Genomic DNA, 19,213 nt, shown 5'->3' on the forward strand with positions numbered 1-19,213 from the left:
ATTGAAGTTAGATTATATATCATTCAAATGTATGTACATATACATATACTTTTGTATGTATTTATTTGACAAAAAATTTATATAATTCGATAATATTTTCTGACAAAATATTGATTTTATACAATAAATAAGTGTATTTGAAATTCTAAGTTTTAACATTACAACTGACATATGTAAGTAGAATAGGCGAATAGCAGAATAGGAAAGACCGTGAAATTGTATAAAACGGCAAATACCACATTTCTTGATCTAAAAAGATCCATTTATTTCAAATAATTTAATAAAATAGAACTAAAAAGACATAAAGTGTGTGTAGTGTTACAAAAAAATTTACTTTTGTTTAATCAAAATATTTACAATAGCTATTTTATTCAATTTATAGATTTGTTGTATTTTTTTTACTTAAATTAACTCATTTTATATCAAATTAAATATCGATTAAATCTACGTCATGTAAGTCATTGCGTTCATACGAAATCGAAATAATTGTTTGGCCGTTGCATTAATCGCATTTGTATGTTAACAAAAAATGACAAAATACTAATTACACATACACACAATTTATCGATTGGTCTCGTATACAGTTACTTCGGTTCATTATCAATTAATTATTGTCAGGTATGTTGTATATTTATTATACGGTTAATTTTTTAAATCACTTGCGATTGTACAGACTTGTATGTATAGACTTGTGGCAATCAATGTTGCACACTTCTACCTATGAAAATAGCAATGCATTCTTTGAACGCTTATATATAATAATTAATAATTCTAAATTGTCGCGTGTGGATTCTTGGTAAAAAAAATGGATTCGATAATGAGCCTAAGGGGCATATTGTCGAATCTATTTTCAATTAATCGTGCTTTTAAATTATTGTATTATTCAATACGACATTGATTGCAAAGTCTTGTAGATGCAAAGAATATAAATGACCAAATCATCATAGAATTGCAAAATACACGAAACTTTTAAAATTTACTTTAAGTTACTAATATTATATTTTTCTCGTCAAATAAAATTATATAATTCTTAAAAAATTTAGAAAAATTAATAGAGGCAGTACTTATATTGAGAAAAATTGTTCAATCAAAGACTTTCTATTAAGAATCAAAGATTTTTCATTTAATATAATTTTGTTGAGTTCAATATTGAGAAGCTCAATTTTTACAATTTAAAATTTTTAAATATACAATCCTTTAAGTATCCATCACAGCTGAGTTTAAAAATTTACAACAGATTTTCAATATTAAAGTAATAATTTTTCTGTGAACAGCGTATAAAGTAAAAAAGATACAATAATGACAACTTCATGATACAATAATTATTGGCACTTCTATTGGCTTGTAATTGTAAATTTGTTTTTACTCACATGTAGTTTTAATTAGGAGATAATGAAGTTTCTCTCCACATATACGCACATATACACTTTTATACGCGTGCGCGCGTATAGGTAGAATACAAACAATCACTTCTAATACGCAAAAAAGCTTCAGATTTTTTATTTATTCCTTTTAAATAAATAAATCCGTTTATTTTAAACGTATTTGAAGTACACGAACTCGATAAACTCTTAACAATTAACACGAACACATCGAGTTACATTATATCACGTACTGGAAATAATGAAGTACGTTAGCATTTTTGCAATCAATCGACAAATGGGAAACGGAATTCGTTTTCTTTTTTTTTTCTTTTTCTTTTTGGCACTTTAGTACTTGTAAGAAATATAGATCTCTATATTTGTTAATTGATGTAGGCCCTTGATACACATATATAAGCTCGATTCAACGTCCAGGTACCGTATTCTGTCGATTTTTCAGTATCGATAGTTTTTACCTGATCCGGTTTGATTTGGAAGATCTGTTTTGTGTTTAATTATACTTTCTATATTTTTTAACAATTTTTATAACTTATAATATTTTTTTCCTTAAAAAGTTGATTACATTTCTTCCCATTTTAAATGTATAAGATATTAGAAAGTGCAAAGTCAAAAGAAAATACGCTTATGGATTAAATCCGAACGATATAAGGATCTAAGAAGCATCTTGAAAATACTTAAAAGAGGTTCCATTTCTGTAGATATTCTTACCTCGTAGATATTCTTACAAACTCTTATTATTCTTTGGACCTTCATGTTATTTTGGAATATGTTAGTTTAAGAGAGCTTGTAAACATCTAGATGAATCAATATAAGTAAAACGAGTCAAACTTTGCAATTTTTGTGGACAAATAAAGAGAGATAATATAAAATGGTGTCGCTATTCAAATTATCCTACATGTTTTTGAAAAAAAGTAATCATTATTTTTTGAAAATAGCTTGACCGACTTGCAATTTTACATATTTTACATATGTTTTTAGATATTAAAAATTAATATTTGACATATATTTTTTACAATGTTCAACTTTTACGGTCAAAAAGTAAACAAAATTTATAGTAAAAATTTATATAACTTTAACTAATTGTTATTTCTTTCAATTGCATTATTTCGAAAATTGCAAAGTTAGATCATATATTTTGACTTGTCTAGGTGTATATATCTCCTTAATGTGTGAACCGCTTTAAGGATTATGTCCTCGTGTGTACAGCGGACGTACATAAAGAATTGTATCAATGATTAGCTCTTATCATTTCCAACATAAGATTCGATCCCGTAATTTGTTCGGTATTAATAATTTACCAAAGGCACGTGCTCAATCCACAAAGAAATCACCTTTTAAAATAAATATAAATATCACAAATATAGATAAATATATATATATTTTAATAATTATCTTTTTAATATATGCAAACAAAAATTGCTAATGATTTAACAATTTACAATATAATGAAAAAAATATTCTAAACGTTCAGATCTAAATCATGTAACAATTGTTTCGTTACATATTAATCTCCAAATAATTTCGGATACGTATTCGAGAAAGTAAGAAAAAAAATGTGATGGCCATCGAGCACTCGTCGTTGATAAACGATCTTACGTCAGATCGACGTGATTGCTCATGGTCAGGCTAATAGCAGATCCGCTCATAAATTGCACAATGACGATAAAGACAGGTCGGTGACTATCCTCGGTTGATCAGACTCCCGCGTGAACTGCAACCGATACTTCCTTTCGTGTTGAGAGTGCAGTTCTCGCATCTTACTCTTGATCCATTCGGCTAATACCAGCCAGAGAACCCTCCCGCGTTCCCTGAAAACCTGGCCCGCCGATGCGTCCTGATCGGCCACGATCAAACGACGGCGACGGCCTGCGTGCTGCGCATACAACAACGATTCCCACGGCGTGTCATGCCGGCTTTCGTTTACCTCGACCCTTGCCTGCAATGTATGCAATGATGATCCATAGAACCATAGACATAATAAGTATAGACCGAGCATCCACTGTATAAGCGTTGATGCATACGAAAAGAAAGACAAAAAGATATAAGATGAGTTTCTTCCTCTTTTTAATGCCGGAGAAGTGGGAGAAAAAAACTCATCTTATATATTTTTTGTCTTTCTTTTCGTATGCATCACGCTTATACAATAAATGCTCGGTCTATACTTACTATGTCTATGCATTGAACTATCAAAGATTAAACACACTAAGATCTTTCTAGGTAAGTTTGATCCACTGACAAATCTATTCATATTCATACCAGCGTATAATTATGTATGCAATAATGTCTAAAATTATTAATAATTACAAAATTTATTGCATTATAATAAATAAAATTTCATAATATTATTTTTATATTTTTTAATACTTTTTCATCACTAAATTCTAATCACAGACTTATAATTATTTAAATATAACAAATATAATGGTATGTAACAACGTAATTTTAATCAAATTTAATAAATAAAAAGTTTCAATATAATTGAGCATATTTAAATTTGCTTTTGCGATTAAAATTGTTTTTTATTTCAATATATGTCACATTAAATTAAAAAGCCTTCAAAGATGACATACGTCGCATTATTTTGGGTTAAATGAAGCACTTTCGGTCCTTGATTGTTAATAAATTAAATTACATTTTATGACAAAATTTTTTTTGTACCTTTTATCTGAAACTTTTTATCTTTTACCTGGGGTCGTGCCATATCATATCACACTTTCCATAGCAATAGATGGTTCGTGGAGTCCTCGCGACCAGCCTGCAACTCGGCAGAGGCTTGAGGTCCGCGGAAGTCTTCGTAACCGTCTCCGCCGGATATCACCAGGAGTTTGCTGCGATTAATATTATTCTGCTGCGTTTTGTTCGACTTTAATGAATAACGGTTCACCTTCGGTCGAGGATCTGGCTTCGAAGGATTCGGCGTTTCTACGCAGGTGAGAAAACGCACGTGTCCTGTATGTCCGTGAGGAATTCCTGTGCAGAAGATCAAAATATTATTTTTTAAATATAAGTTTGATAAAGATTATATGTATACCTTAGCTTTAATAAATGTAAAAAGATAGGATATAAGTTTTATCATTTAATGGATTTTATAAAATGTCTAATCATAGTTTTAGTAAAATTTATCAAGGATAATTTCTCTTGTCTAATTGCCAATCTTTTGTGACACCGATTTATTTCCTATATGTCAAAATCCAAACATAAATACTAATATGCTATTGACAAAATTATATATATCTATGTACAACAAATTCTGAGAATAATTTATACATCTATGTCATGGCGTGGATATATGTTTGTATATATGTATATATATATTTTACCGTGATAGAAAAACCATGACATTGATCGATCGTTTCTATATCCTTCCACGTGGAAAATTGTGCACGAGATTTGGGGTGTCCGCCAGCTTTCTAATTATATCGTGGGCAATAATAACGACGATAGAATATGACGTCAATACGCACCAGTCACGATCGGCGGCTGCGACATCCTCTGAGTAGATGGCTTTATATGGGGAATTGGCACGGTGAGCAGCACACCGGCACTCGTGCCGATCCAAAGCAACTCGTTGCAAGCCAATAGTGCGGTGACCCTGAGACATGCAGCCTTGTGCTGCCGAATTATGTCATCGCAACCTGCAACAAGTTTAAAGCTTCCGTTAAAATAAGTGCCGAATCTTGTTCCTCGATGGAGATTCGCTTTGGAATTAATCGGTTAATCAAGGTCGTTTCAACCAACGTGATTTATTTTAATAAGTTTGAAAAGTAAATATGTTACGCATAATCTGTTTTAATATTTTAAATTAACTTCATACTTATCATTTATATAAAAATTAAGTTCTAGTTTTATTATTAAAAACATTGAAATTTAAAATTAGTAGGAAGTTTATAAAATCCTAAATAAATCTAAAAATCCGTATAAAATTTTATTAGTTGCAATTGCATTGTAAGTTGCTTCTTTAAATTTTTCTCTACTAATTCAACCGGGTTTCTATTTATTCAAGATTTGAAACTTACTGGCAAGCATTTTGGTAACAGCTGGCGCGATGTTGATATCGCTTAGGCACTCGTATGTACCGGAATGGAAAAGCCTTAACACAGCGCTGTTGTGTAAGGAAATCCAAACGGCTAAACCTCCGGAGTTCGCCATGCAGGAAACGGCACGGCTTGTGTCACTGCTCACAGTAAATGTATGCTCGATATCTAGAGTGTGGGTATTTAGGACTTTAACGCTATTGTGACACCCGCACCACAGTTTCCCAGAGACGGACAGCATCTTTGTCACCGGTGACGCTACCGTCCCGACGGACACCGTCGTTGGATCCGGAGTATTCCATCCACCGGCTATAAAAAAAGTAAAAATAAAAAGATAAAACAAAACGGAATACAAATTTTATCGCGCGCTAATTGTTTTATTAGTAATTTTTAAAAAGATTATCAAGAGTCGGCACGTACTATGGTCCCGAACGTAAACGGTGATGTCTCCGTTGGCGAGAGAGACGAACACCTTGTTATCCAAATATCTGAAATCACAATTAGTGTCGTGAAAGATGAATTTCGAATGTACAGATTACGGGTAAAAAATAATATTCCTATTTTTTGCAGTAATAAAATAGACCAAGACGATTTACATAATGCAATGCACGCTGCTGCCGTGCTGTATCTTCACTTTATTCTTCTTAATTCGAATATTATCGTTGCAGTTATACACGTGGATGCAGCCGTCCTCGGTTCCCAGCCACATTGTGGGCTGATTCGCATCTTCCTCCGTGGTAGTATTGTCAATACTCGATACGTCACCGCTCAACGTTACGCTGCTCGTATCCGCGCATGGAATGTCGTCCGAGTCCGAATCGTCGGAGCTCGAGCTACTGCAGAGAAAATGTGCGCGAGCAAAGATAAATATTGAGCAAAAGCAACGTTAAGATAAACGAAACGTTCTTATATAATTATGTACATATTCACAGTCTTCTATTCAAATTCCACAATTATTCTAGTGTTGGAAGAATTTCACGACTTCTTTCGCATTAGTTTAATAATTAATTATAAACCACTTAATATTGTCAAGTATTAAATATCATTATTTACGCGTCAGTCGCGATTGCCATGGGAGAAATATTACCTGTCTAACTGTATGTTACCGCCGCTGGCATCCACATCTTGCACCGATATACTAATACCGCTCTTGCTGTTAACAAACGGACTATTGTTCGACGTGCACGAGTTTGAACTAAAAAAAAAACAACATTAAAGTTGTGTATTCGTACCTTTTTCCACTCAGTTAGTTGTTCGATTATATCGCCTCTGATAGAAATTAGAGCAATAAAATTTTATTGGCATAGTATTTAATAAAATTGAAATATTACATCAAAATATTATATTAAAATATTTAATTTAAAATATTAAAAATAAAAATCAATAAACGCAATAAAATTATTCAGCAGAATTTATTATAAAATTCAATATTCTATTAACATTCAATTATTCAGCAGAATTTATTACAAAATTCAATAAATAGATCAGAAAAGTAATTTAAGTAAATTATAATATAATTATAATATAAATGACTTTTTTTCTACTTCAGAGTTGCGATTAATGTCAAATTGTTTTATATGCCTGTATACGTCAATCTTACCCAGGCGTGCACGCAGGTATTCCAGCTACGCAGAGTATCCTGGCGTTACAGACTCCATTGCATGACGTTACCTGCGGCGGTTCCGGGCTCAAGCTTAGCACGCACACTTGTCCGACATAACCATCGCTGTTACAAACCCAGACATCCTTTGATCCTTGTCCGTTCGCCAATGTCGGCGCCGCACAGGTGAATTGGAGACCTGCTCGCGTTTTCCTAATCGGCAGGGGTCCAACAAATTCAGGACATGGTCTCCTGTCGGCCGACAGTGCTGAACACGAAATGAAAAAATGTTTGAAGTTTCCTTATTAGTTTATTTTTATTAATAATTTAAAAAAGAACAGATAACATTTATATGTACATATATGTGTTTTATATGTGTGTATATTTATGCTTCAACCTTCCTTTGTAAATAAAAAAAAATGTTGAATTTAGTTTGATATGTATGTTGATAAAATCAAGATTTATATCAAACAAAATGTCATCTTTAATTCTGCATTGCAATTTAATTTTTATGTTTTTCTTCATTTGTTTAAGATACTAAGATTTTATTTGTAATTGTTATTTTATTTAAAAAATATACTTTTTTTATTTATATAACAATTTAAAGAAAGTAATTGTAAATTGAATTATTTATCTATTTATAAATATTCTATACAGTCATACTGCTGTATCAAATAATATAATAAAAGAAAAAGAATGTTATTTTTTAAATATATGCATTGTGATAGCCAAAAATTATTTTATTAAAGATAGCTTCTTAAATGTACTTCTTAAATTCAACGCGTTCAACGAGAAAGAGTAATATTACTTACCGAGCTTCTGTTTGGCTTCATTAAAGCTCTCCTCCCAGCTCGCACGCTTGTCAGGCTTCGCGAACATGATGGATATATTCTCGATTCCGGCTCTACAATTAAAGTACATTACAGATGTAATGTAAGTCACGTTGCAGCCGCGATCAAATCATCATGATTAGGGATTTAATATTAAGCACGTGTAGCGGAAACGTGATCGTAAATTTCGCTGAAAACGGGATCAAAGGATTTCACCATATTAATCTTGCAAAATTCAATAAAGCTCTTATTAATACCTTATCAAACTATAACTATTCTTTATCGCTAACAATTTTCTGCTTTCTTTAACTGTACATAAGAATTATCCAATATGTATTTACTACCTGTTGTAAAGATTGTACTTTTGCTTCGTCTTGGCATATGCAGTAAGAACTCGAGTACATAATCGCAAACGTTAATACATTACGTTAATATATTTTATGATTATTGAATCTCTCAAGCTCTTTTTTGCTATTTATTTATCTTGCTAAACTTTCACATGCTTACTGAGTATTGAGTGTAAGTTCTAGGCAAGCCAGTTGTGAATGCGCCGCGTTTCTTTCCGCCAATTGTCGTTGGGCCTGACTCAGCAGATCCTTGATAAGATCTTCCAACTGTTGCTTGGCGCCATGCAAAGTCGTGGCCAACTCCTGCAGCTGAGTCAACTTCGTGCAGTCTTCTCGGAGATAGTCCACTTCGCGCGCCATTCGCCTTAAATTCTCATCTTTGGCTGAAAACAAAATTGGGATAGTTTCAAATTCGAAACGATGAGTAATGTACTAAATCGGTGTCTCAACGATACCTTTCATCACTTCGAGATCGTCCAGTGAGATTCGCATCAGCATTTTGTACTTGTTTGCGTCAAGAAGACCGACCAGACTATTCGGACATGTGCTTCTGTGAATTTTTACCTTTCCTTGTATTCATATTTTTGCAAGTTTTTGCAAGTACTCTTACGCGTATAAAAATTTAAAAAATTATACAATATATGCAAATATTTAAAATTGTAATGTAATATATAAAGCAATCACTTTATTATTTAGACAAAAAAAAACATTGTTACTTTTAAATTTATTCCGTTTATTTGCTTAATTATATACTTTGTATTATAAAATACATGTATTATAACATATAAAAATTATTTTAAGAAAGTTTTAAAAAAAATGTTTAGTAATGTAAAATGTTTCTACATTTTATGTGTATTATTATAAATTCTTTTTACTAAAACATTAAATAAAATAAACTCAATTTAAAAAGAAAAATATTTTATCACATTGTTAAGTAAAATTAATAATTGTTTTTTATATTCTTCATATTTTATTAAAGTAAATTAAAGATAGTCTTACTTACGTTGATGGTTTTCTTATCGTGCCGCTTCTGCGCTTGATGCTGGTGATGACGAGGAGATCGGAGAACAAAAATAAAGCCCGTTCCTTCCGTGTGCCCTGATTCGACGCTATGGTGACCAGATCGTGTCGGACGAAAGCTCTGCGGGAGAGAAAGCGGACAACGTGTCACACGATGAATTCGATGAATCTTTTTGTCGCATCGTGGCCAGTTTCCGCTACAGCACGCATCATTATCGGTAATCAATACTCCGATTCCGATAGCTAAATAAGTCCAGTGGAAAAACTATGTAACGCGTGCGAGACGATTGGCACAGATTGAAAGGCACGTGAAGTGGGACGACATTTCTATCACAGTAATAGTCGATAATTCATTGGAAAACGTTATTCACTACGTATTCACTACGAAACATTCTATATAGAAGCAGTACACATTTTCTTAATTATTTACGTTTCCAATAGTCAATTCAAACGACTATTCTGAAATATTTATGTCACGATATCTCACATGTGATAGCTTTCATATTTATTTAAATATTACAATATCGTTATCGTGAATAAATCGCGACAGCATAAACAACTACATGTAATTGCTACTATTATTATGGCTTGACCTTATAAAAAAGTTATCGTTTATATTTAATACTAGAACAATCAACCCCGTCAAAGTGACAGATTTTTTTTTTTAATTATAATACAAAAATTATTACAATACTTCTGTTGTTTAATTAACTTGTTATTTTGTAAAAGTAAGAAAATAATTATACATACAAATTTATTTTCCATTGGTTATTCTAATTTCTATGTACATAATATTTATAGAATACACTAATATTTATGATGATTTTTACTACTTTTGTACTAATGTTAAAACATTCAAAAATAAAGAAAGTATGAATGACAAAATGCGACTTGGGTAGTCTGGATACACTCTGGAGTTCGTAAATTAAGCAATTAATTTTATAATTTGTAGTTTTTATTTAATTATCCACTCTTTTATTTTTTCTTCGTACATTTCAGCGAAATTAAGCGTCAATGTTCTCAGATTTGGGAATTATTCTTTCGTCGTGATGAATTGCACTATACGTGCATTATTCATAAATCTAAAGATATTACATTGGAAAATGATCGTAAAACGTGGACGCAAGGTATCGATCGTAAATCCGAGACCGGCTGTCGTTAGGAAAACAAAGCCCAACCGAACTACCATCCGCACGCTACGTAAAAAATTGCAAACGGCTGGTAGTTATTACCTGTCGTTCGTTACGATGCCAGCGAGACCCTCGACGAGAGCCTGGACCTCCCTGAGCGTGGTCTGCTGCTGTTCCCATTCGAGCGACTCCCTTTCCGTGCAGTTGATCTTCACGACTAGTTCGTGCACTTCCTTCTGCGCGGCCTGCAGCAGCTCGTGATCGGGATGCGTTGGATCCGTGTGTTTTAGTAACCTCTGGATCAATAGTTCGTACCGCGGAATCTTCTGCACGGGTTTAATCAGCAGCTGGTCCAACCCCAGTTTGCCCTTGTGCTCGCGTTCCATTGTCTAACCGTAGTAAAATGTTATTTACCCTCTAGAAGCTTTTTATGATTTACCTCGAGTGGTAAATTTACTACGAATTCGTGAATTTCTGCATGGAATTTGAATAGCTAATCGATAATAATTAATTATCATATAGATATAATAAAATGTGCCTATTAAAATATTGTGTAATTCTATTTAAAAAATTTTAATAAAGTCACACATAATCGTTTTAGAACGCTTATAAAAGTATGTATATTTATACATAATATAAATTTTATAATCTATTTAAGAAAGTGACTATAGATATACAAAATCAGCAATAGTAATATGTACGATAATGATATGTTTAAGTACGCTTTAGTGTTTAATGTAGCTGATACTTCTTATTTCCCGAGATGCAAGTTGCCAAGTGTGTCGAAGATGCGTTCAGGCTGCGAATCTAAGCGATAAATAGGTGACGGTGACGCCGGCAATCAAGTAACAAGTTAATTATATCTATAAAATTACGAAAGGTCAGGTTTGATCGCGACGCTTTAAGAAGCGATGTGGAATGAAAAAGTTTCGTATTTAATAATAACCTTCGCGTTGCAGGGAGAGAGAGAGAGAGAGAAAGAGAGAGGGAGAGGGGGGAGAGAGAGAGAGAGAGAGAGAGAGAGAGAGAGAGAGAGAGAGAGAGAGAGAGAGAAAGGTGAAAAAGAAAGAGAGAGAGAAAGAGAGATCGAGAGAGAGAGAGATGTGTATTATATATAAAGAGTCACAGCGGTTAGAATGTGCAGTGTACCTCGAGAAATCGTGCGAAGGCCGGCTTCGCTTGGCACGTTGTTTTTATCGCCTTCCTCGCAGACTTCCAATTGTCCAGAAACAGGGTATATGTCTCCAGCACCACCGGCTTCGTGAACTATACAAAGTAACACAGGCTCTTCATGTCTTTACATGTATCGATGAAAATGTAGCAAAAGTTGTGCACAACGAACAATTTCAATAGACATAATTTTCAAAAAATGTTCTCATTATATAATCCCTCGTAAGTAAAAATGGAAAATATATAAGAATTTAAATAAAAAGGTATGTAAAATAAATGTAATTTAAATGAATTAATATTTTCAATATTTAGTTTTGAAATTAAATATATTTCTTTACTTTATCTTAAAAAATACTGGAATCAAATTATTTTGCAACGCTCGTACCTAAAAAAAATTTACTTGATGAAAGTGTAAGTAAGGCATATTTCTAGTTTATTTTTAAATAATCAATATAAAGCTTAAATCCGTTCTCGATACGTTCAAATGCAGGGAATTTGTTAAAGAATTTGTTAGATTTATCCTCTCTACTGAATAGTAATAGAATAAATTTCGAGTCATGCTTAGTTGACGCTGTCAAAATTTATTCTGTCTACAATATTAATCGTGCACCGAATTCCAATACGCCAGAATTAATTCGACAAAGCCGAAGCGGGAACGAATTTCATCTTCTTGTCGTTGTATCTTACTTTTTTTAGAGAAAATTCTGAAATATCACGGTATCGTGAAACAACGTAAATATATTCGTTACATGATGTACGGAAAAAAATGCGGGACGCAAATAAATGTGTTTCCAAAGATAAAAATGTTCCGTGTTTACGTAAGGGGTAGTATGGCCGCGACGTTGGTCGATTTATTAACATAGCCGAATAGAACAACGCACCGCAAATTAACATCGTACGGTGTCTATCGATTCGGCTGGCACGTCCTGAGAATCTTAACGGCAAAGGGGAAAAACGGATACTGCTGCACGTGTAATTTATTACGTGTCCGGCCGAAGATATTTGCGCACCTAGTAACAATGTGAACTCACCACATCGAGGAAGACGTCGCCGATCGTTTGCTTGAGTTCCCAGGTGTCCAGTCGCCTACGCAACTCCTCCAAGAATACCTCATGATGACTGAGAAGCGCAGGGATCTGTAAAATGCACGAGTATTTTCCTTCGACAACTTTATCTTTGATTGATCGACGCATAATCAAATAATACTTTACACGAACGATTATGCTGGAAGTCTGAGGAACCGATTGAAACGCGACGCACCGAGTCTAATAGTTGAAGAGTTAACTGTTACGTCCGAGCTATTATATGTATAATACATATGTACATAATACATATATTAGTAATAAATAAGAAAACAAATTTAACAAGAACAATAATGTAATCTCAATTTTGTGCTGCTGTTAAATTTTATAATTCTGGGAACATCTTTATTTTCGGTAAAAATATTATAATGTAATATAATAAATACACTTTTTAATCTTATATTCTAATTACAAGATGTTATATATTCTAGAACATTATTACCTTCATAATTTCCTTTTATATCCAAATTAAGTTATTTTTAATCATTCCTGTACATTACTATTATTTCTACTCAATATATCGTTAATTTAATTAAAACAATAGAGTTAATTTAAGTCCGTAAGAAATTAAAAATAATAAAAATAATATTTAACTCAAAAAATTGATTCAAATTTGATTCTTAAATATTGAACATTTTTAATATTTAACAGTATATTATATAAATGTCCACATTACTGTAAATTAAATATTCAATGAGTTAAATACTACTTCGATTGAATATTAATCATTATTAATAAATTATTAATGTCTCCGTTACTTTTCGAAGCAATTCATCAGTAATTTGCATATAACGATTTGCTAATTAATCACTGCTGAACGAATTTTAAGGAATTGAACGGAGCGTTCATCTGCAACCGATGGTGTTTGCCGTCCGAGAAGGATCGATCAACTTCACGGTTAGATCTTGGTCTTAAATCTTCAGTCGGTCGGAAGATCGTAAAACCCTCCTCCGCTTATATACAACTCGACACGGCATTTAAAATATAACCCCGCGAAGAGAGAGAGGAGTTTCTCGGTTCCGCGGAACTTCCCGGATGTTGAATTATTGTTCGCCGACGAGGCACGGATTTATGCTCACGGAATAAGTGCGACGTACATACTTTTAAGACAACAATACAAAACTAGTTCCCCTTATTATATATCTACGGTAAAATACCTGATAAAATATCTCGTCGACTGTTCCAGCGTCCACCAGACCAGCATTTTCGGGGCTCTTCAGGGGCTGTAAGTATTTCTGAAACACAAGAAAAACATTGCATTCATAAAACTTTCTAAATATGACAAGCTATCACGTTCTTCTTAAAGCAGCTAAAAATGTAAAAATAAAAAAAAGTGTTAGATCTTTTGTAAACAATAGGATTAAAAAAAAGAGAGAATTTGTTTGTGTACTAAATTGTACGGAATCATTCGCAAACGAAAACAAGATCTAATAATAATTTTCATTTTTGCCATTATTTAAGCTTAAGAAGATCTACATTATATTAGAAAGTGTTTGCACGCACGTCCTCGGTGGACTTAACGGGGTCAATTCCACGTCCTTCGAGCCGAAGGAGATCCCTACTGAGCTTGAGACGCTAGAATTTCAATGCTACGAGTCGAGAAATGAAATGAATTCAATTCAATTAACGTCAACGCGTTGATACCGTAATCCACCGCGACAAAAAATATATATCACTGTTTATTTGTACACTCAAGCTCCCTTCCTATTATTTTTCTAGGTCACGTCGACAACGTGAAAAATGCGGGGGCCCCCTTCGTCATCGGTTCCAAGGCCGCCGTTAAATAATCAGCAATCGTGCCGACAACGGTTCCCGTTGTGCGGTAGCCGCGTTGTTTATAAAATATGACAATCAAGCAGGCCGCATACGCGCCGTTACCGGTGACGCTTAAATTCCGCGGGCTCCGGTTAAAAATCGCCTCGGCTGAACTTCGGGGAAGCTAGCACGCCCTATTTTGGAAGCGTGAGCAGTAGAGCGACCTGAGTTTAATCCCATGCATTCAAATGTGACCTAGATAATCCAGTGCGCGATAACAGTAAAATTATTATATATGTACTCTATCCGTTATACCTACATCTTTTGATTATGAATACATGTTTTTGTAATCTAATTTCATAAAATTGGATTTTTTTTAGGGAAAAACAAATTCAACATTTGTTATAATTATTGTATTGTTTTTAATTTTAAAAGCAATAAAATTAAAATTTTATTCTTTCAATTAAGAGAAAAATTATTATACGTTAGTGATTGTAATTTGGAATAACATATGCAAAAAATACTCAAAAATTGTTTAAGAAATAATAAAAAATACGCATATTAGTTACGCATACCCAGATAGCACAGAGAGTTCAAAAAGAACTCAATTGTATGTCACCAATTATGAATTGCATCTCAAAAAGAATTCATAATTGATGACATACAATTGAGTTCTTTTTGAACTCTCTGTGCTATCTGGATAGTTACCTTTATTTCGCAAAAATATTGCGAAAGATGATCTTTATATCGTTAAATGTTTATACTGAGAGATTTTGAAAGCTTACGCATTCGTAATATTATCACTTCACAGCGATTACTCATAATAGGCAAAATGAGAGGTAATCTCAAATGAATCGCCCGATAAAGTAGCATTAATTTCCTAACAGTATCGCTGCACTAATGTAATTGTTTGATTTAATAATTATACCGCGTTGCGAAATAGCCATGCAATTAGTGTGGCTTATAAATCGCGTAATTGGTTAAAACAAAGATCGGTCTCTGCGGCCAATGTTTGCTCGAGTAGCTTTTATTAAAGCGGCTACAGTCTGCGCAATTGTACAGGGCACGTTGCATGTTAATGTGATTCGCGTCTCACACGTGTTCGAAGATCCGTCGCAGTTCCGGTCACGAGTGACATGCATGTGCTGGAAAAATTTCCGTAAATTCGATTCAATTCAGTGAAAAGAAGTAGAAATTGGAAATTGCTTTTAACTGTGAAAATACTGTCACAATTTAAGCTTCTTGTACATTACATTACGATATAATAGAGAAAATATACGGTATGTTTTCCATTAACACAGTCAAAAGCAATTTCCAATTCTTGTTTCTATCAAATTGCAGTTATAAACGTATAAAAAAACCTGTGCAATTATATGTTTGTGACATGCACCGTGAGATATCAATACTGAAACACTTTTAAGTTTAACAATGTTAAAGAGCGAAAGAGATGGAAAGCAATGCAAATTGGAATTATTTGTACGCGAAATATCCGTTTGAAAAATCGAATTTCGACGAGTAAAAGAGAATTATTGCCATTCCGCGCCCGATAGCAAAGCGATTGTAGATTTGCCTTGCGCAACTCATCGAGTAATCAATTTCGCGAAGCGCCCTTCGGCGGATATTAGATACATTGTGCCATTAAACAAAATATTCGACCAAGGACGTTGCGCACGTTGGAAATCGGATTGGAAGTACAACGCGACCTTGCGTAGGGTGGACTTGTCGCCTATTGCATTTAATGTGCCGTGCACCGCCGACGATTGCCTTCTGCGCGAATTTTCGTATTACAAATGTAAAAATACATGACCTTTCCCGTTTTTTCCCCACTTCCGCGCACACATTAGTTTTTTGATTGCATACAATTAAATCAATTAAATCCTTTCCCTAGGATAAAATATAAAATTTTCACGAAAATGTATTACTTCAGATTTTAATTACATAATATTCTCCATTACATCACGTTAATTGATAATGTTGATCAAATAAACACATGCCTCTTTCTACTATAACTTTTCATAATCTTAATAAATTATAAAGCACCATTTCACAAAATACAACCTGAGAAATATTGATTTAAACTTTAAACAGTGACTTTCATTATCATGATATACGTATAATTATATAAAATTTAATTAATTTAAATAAAAATTATTAATATCGCATAGCGTTATTAGCGTTTCCAAAAACAATTCCTAGCGTTGTAAATGGCGACGACGCGATACGTGTTTAATGCAAATTTAATGCGAGTGCGTCTTTTGTAATATTACGCAAGCGCACAAACTGACTGATTCCTGCAACTATTCGTCACGATCTGGTATTGAAACCTATTTCCGGTGTTTAACGAAAAGCGATTAAGAAGTCGAGAGTGGAAATTTAATGAAAACAACAGGCTAGAGACGGCGTACTTGGGTCGAACGAGCAACATCTCGCTGGAACGAAGGTGTTGTTCAGTCGGAGCGAGTAAACGAGCGGGGGTGTTTGTTTACAAGATGCAAGGACGAATCGCAGTTTCGACGTCGGTGCAACGCCGTTTCTTTCGACGTCGCGACTCGAGCAATCGATTAACATAACTCTCTCTCTCTCTCTCTCTCTCTCTCTCTCTCTCTCTCACGACCACTTTGTAATCCAGAACATTTCTTTTGAAATCAATTAAGTCTGTCTATTGTTAATTTGTTAATTTAACTTTCCTGTAAAGGTTTTGAAAGCTAAGAAATTCTTTGTATGTTTGTCAGCATCAAAGATTTAAAAATTAATAAAAATATTAAATATATTAAGAAATGCACATTGTTTTAAGAAAAACTAAATAAAATTATGTATATATATAATACAAATATAAAGAAATATAGCTTGTCAATATTACTAAAGAATCTTATTACTAAAGAATCAATATTACCAAAAAGAATCTTTTAAAAATTAAATATAATTATAACAGTTATAATTATCATAGAAAAAATATTTCTTTTTGTGTTCTAAAAAGAACTGCATTTTACGAAAATTCGATATCTTTTTAGACGCGATCAAGTCAATAAATGTACTTACATTGACTAGTATTTGTAGCGCCTCTACGTAGGAGCGTTCCGTATCGTAAAGCTCCACAACCACGTGAGTCCTCGTATCCTGCAACGCAAAAAAGACAATCAGAAAAAATGAGTATTGGTCGAGTGACATTGTGAGAGGTGGAAAACGTTTGACCGAGACGGAGAAAGAGGCGAAGGGAGGGCGAGGCCAAGCGGGAGCAACCAAGCACGGCTGCTATAGCTCGATTATTGTATCGTCTCGTGACGAAGATCGCACGTGCGCTTACGAAAGATGTGCACGTGCGACGCTTCACGTGCGTACGTACGATGCGTTTGATTATGGTTGTTATGCAACCTGAATGGGAAACCGCAAGGTGTTGAGGCTTGTGTCGGCAATGAGATGCACGTCGGCAAGATGCCGATAAAGAACAAAGTACTTTAACTCTGACTAATAATATGATATAACAGACACGTATTCAATTTGCCTCAAAATCTTTCACAAGTCGTTTTATGTTCATAATCATCAAATCTCTTCCTCTTAATTATATTTCTCTTCTTAAATCTCACTTTTTTAGTTTATGAGTAAAGATATAATTAGATAAATATTTCTTCATATATATACTTTTTTTGCAAGAACATATTTTCTAATTTTACAATTAAAAGCAAAAAAAAAAACGGTTTTAAATATAATAAAAGAGAAGAGATCTGATTTTCAAATACAACACTTCTCTTGAGATTATTTTAGAAGTACTTTTGCAACGAGTCAAAAGTTTACTCAACGCTTACTCAAGGTGCTCGGAATGCTTTTTCATTCGGAATTAGCCATGCCTAGTCTATAAACATCAAAAACAAGAACTACCCACGCGCTCGGAGGTGACGCGTTCGTTATTCTCGCTGTCCACCGATGGCTGACTGACGAGTTTGCGATCAACGTCCATTGTCATCCGCATAGGCCACCTGTACTGAGATTTCGTGAGCATTGACGTCCTCCACTCGCATAGTAATCCGAGCAAGCGCGCGAAAAGTGCGTAGTTTCGCAATCTCTTGAAACTGATGCACCGCGAAGAGCACGTCCGACTGTAGAATATGCACTCGCGTCTCGCGCGTTTCCGGTCTCTCACTTTAATCTATTCCGCTTGGCGGAAACGCTGGGGGCGAAACCGAAGTAGCGCTCTTAAGCTTCCGCACGTAAAAGCTGCTCTCAAACGTTTTATTCTTGGACTCTTCCTACGAGCTTCAAGTCGATCACGCTCAAACACTTCTCGACTCGGTAAACTGCATCGACGAAGTAGCAATTAGTGCAATTTGTACCTCTGTTTTCAAATCTTATAATTCTCGAAAATTTAAGTATAAAATATAAAATGTAGCCTTTTCACTGCGTACTTCCCATTTTTAAATTATTAATAACGTAATTTCTCAGAAAATTTTTATAAAAAGGTTTTTGTACTATAAATTTAATATCAAATAAACATTGCAATGCGTATTTCCGTTTCTTCAGCTCTTCTATCGCTACTTCTACATTTTCAATATACAATTTCTGATATAATTAATAATAATATGTATAAAATTTTTATAATAATAAAAATTGGCTTCCAAGAAACCAATGCAAAAAATAAATGAAAAACAGAAACATTCGTATTTTCAATCAGCATCGAAAAGAAAAGTTAATTTGATTAAATTTTTCAATTTCAGTAAATTTCTTTAGTTTAAATAAAATTTTCAGTTAAATATATAAATACTTTAATTAAAGTCCAAATATTTGATGTCATAAGGATGCATAAATACTAAAAAAATTTAATCAAGTTGAAAAATTTCGTCAAATTAACAACTTTCATTTTGTCTTTGT

The 19,213-nt window shown here is 33.5% G+C and overlaps 1 protein-coding gene across 8 annotated transcripts in view; it reads right to left on the reverse strand.

Annotated features, from left to right (window-relative positions):
* Positions 1-234: 234 nt before the first annotated feature.
* The window catches only part of LOC105833654, a 55,928-nt gene continuing 36,949 nt past the window's right edge, over positions 235-19,213 (reverse strand). For 3 of the 8 annotated variants that reach the window (XM_028189341.2, XM_012675538.3, XM_012675542.3), the window contains exons 9-25: positions 17,390-17,467; positions 13,753-13,830; positions 12,545-12,649; positions 11,493-11,609; positions 10,446-10,732; positions 9,197-9,334; positions 8,649-8,743; positions 8,354-8,576; positions 7,829-7,920; positions 7,017-7,284; positions 6,504-6,611; positions 6,013-6,252; positions 5,837-5,904; positions 5,399-5,725; positions 4,847-5,020; positions 4,069-4,352; positions 235-3,318 (exon numbers count right to left, since the gene is read on the reverse strand). In XM_028189341.2, coding sequence (XP_028045142.2) covers positions 4,090-4,352; positions 4,847-5,020; positions 5,399-5,725; positions 5,837-5,904; positions 6,013-6,252; positions 6,504-6,611; positions 7,017-7,284; positions 7,829-7,920; positions 8,354-8,576; positions 8,649-8,743; positions 9,197-9,334; positions 10,446-10,732; positions 11,493-11,609; positions 12,545-12,649; positions 13,753-13,830; positions 17,390-17,467 — 2,661 coding nt within the window. In that variant the 3' untranslated portion in view covers positions 235-3,318; positions 4,069-4,089. The remainder of the gene's footprint in view (positions 3,319-4,068; positions 4,353-4,846; positions 5,021-5,398; positions 5,726-5,836; positions 5,905-6,012; positions 6,253-6,503; positions 6,612-7,016; positions 7,285-7,828; positions 7,921-8,353; positions 8,577-8,648; positions 8,744-9,196; positions 9,335-10,445; positions 10,733-11,492; positions 11,610-12,544; positions 12,650-13,752; positions 13,831-17,389; positions 17,468-19,213) is intronic. The other 5 variants (XM_036285317.1, XM_012675544.3, XM_036285320.1 and 2 more) reach the window with 4 other exon arrangements.

This window comes from Monomorium pharaonis, chromosome 4 (genome assembly GCF_013373865.1).
Source record: "Monomorium pharaonis isolate MP-MQ-018 chromosome 4, ASM1337386v2, whole genome shotgun sequence".
In the NCBI taxonomy this organism is placed as follows: domain Eukaryota; kingdom Metazoa; phylum Arthropoda; class Insecta; order Hymenoptera; family Formicidae; genus Monomorium; species Monomorium pharaonis.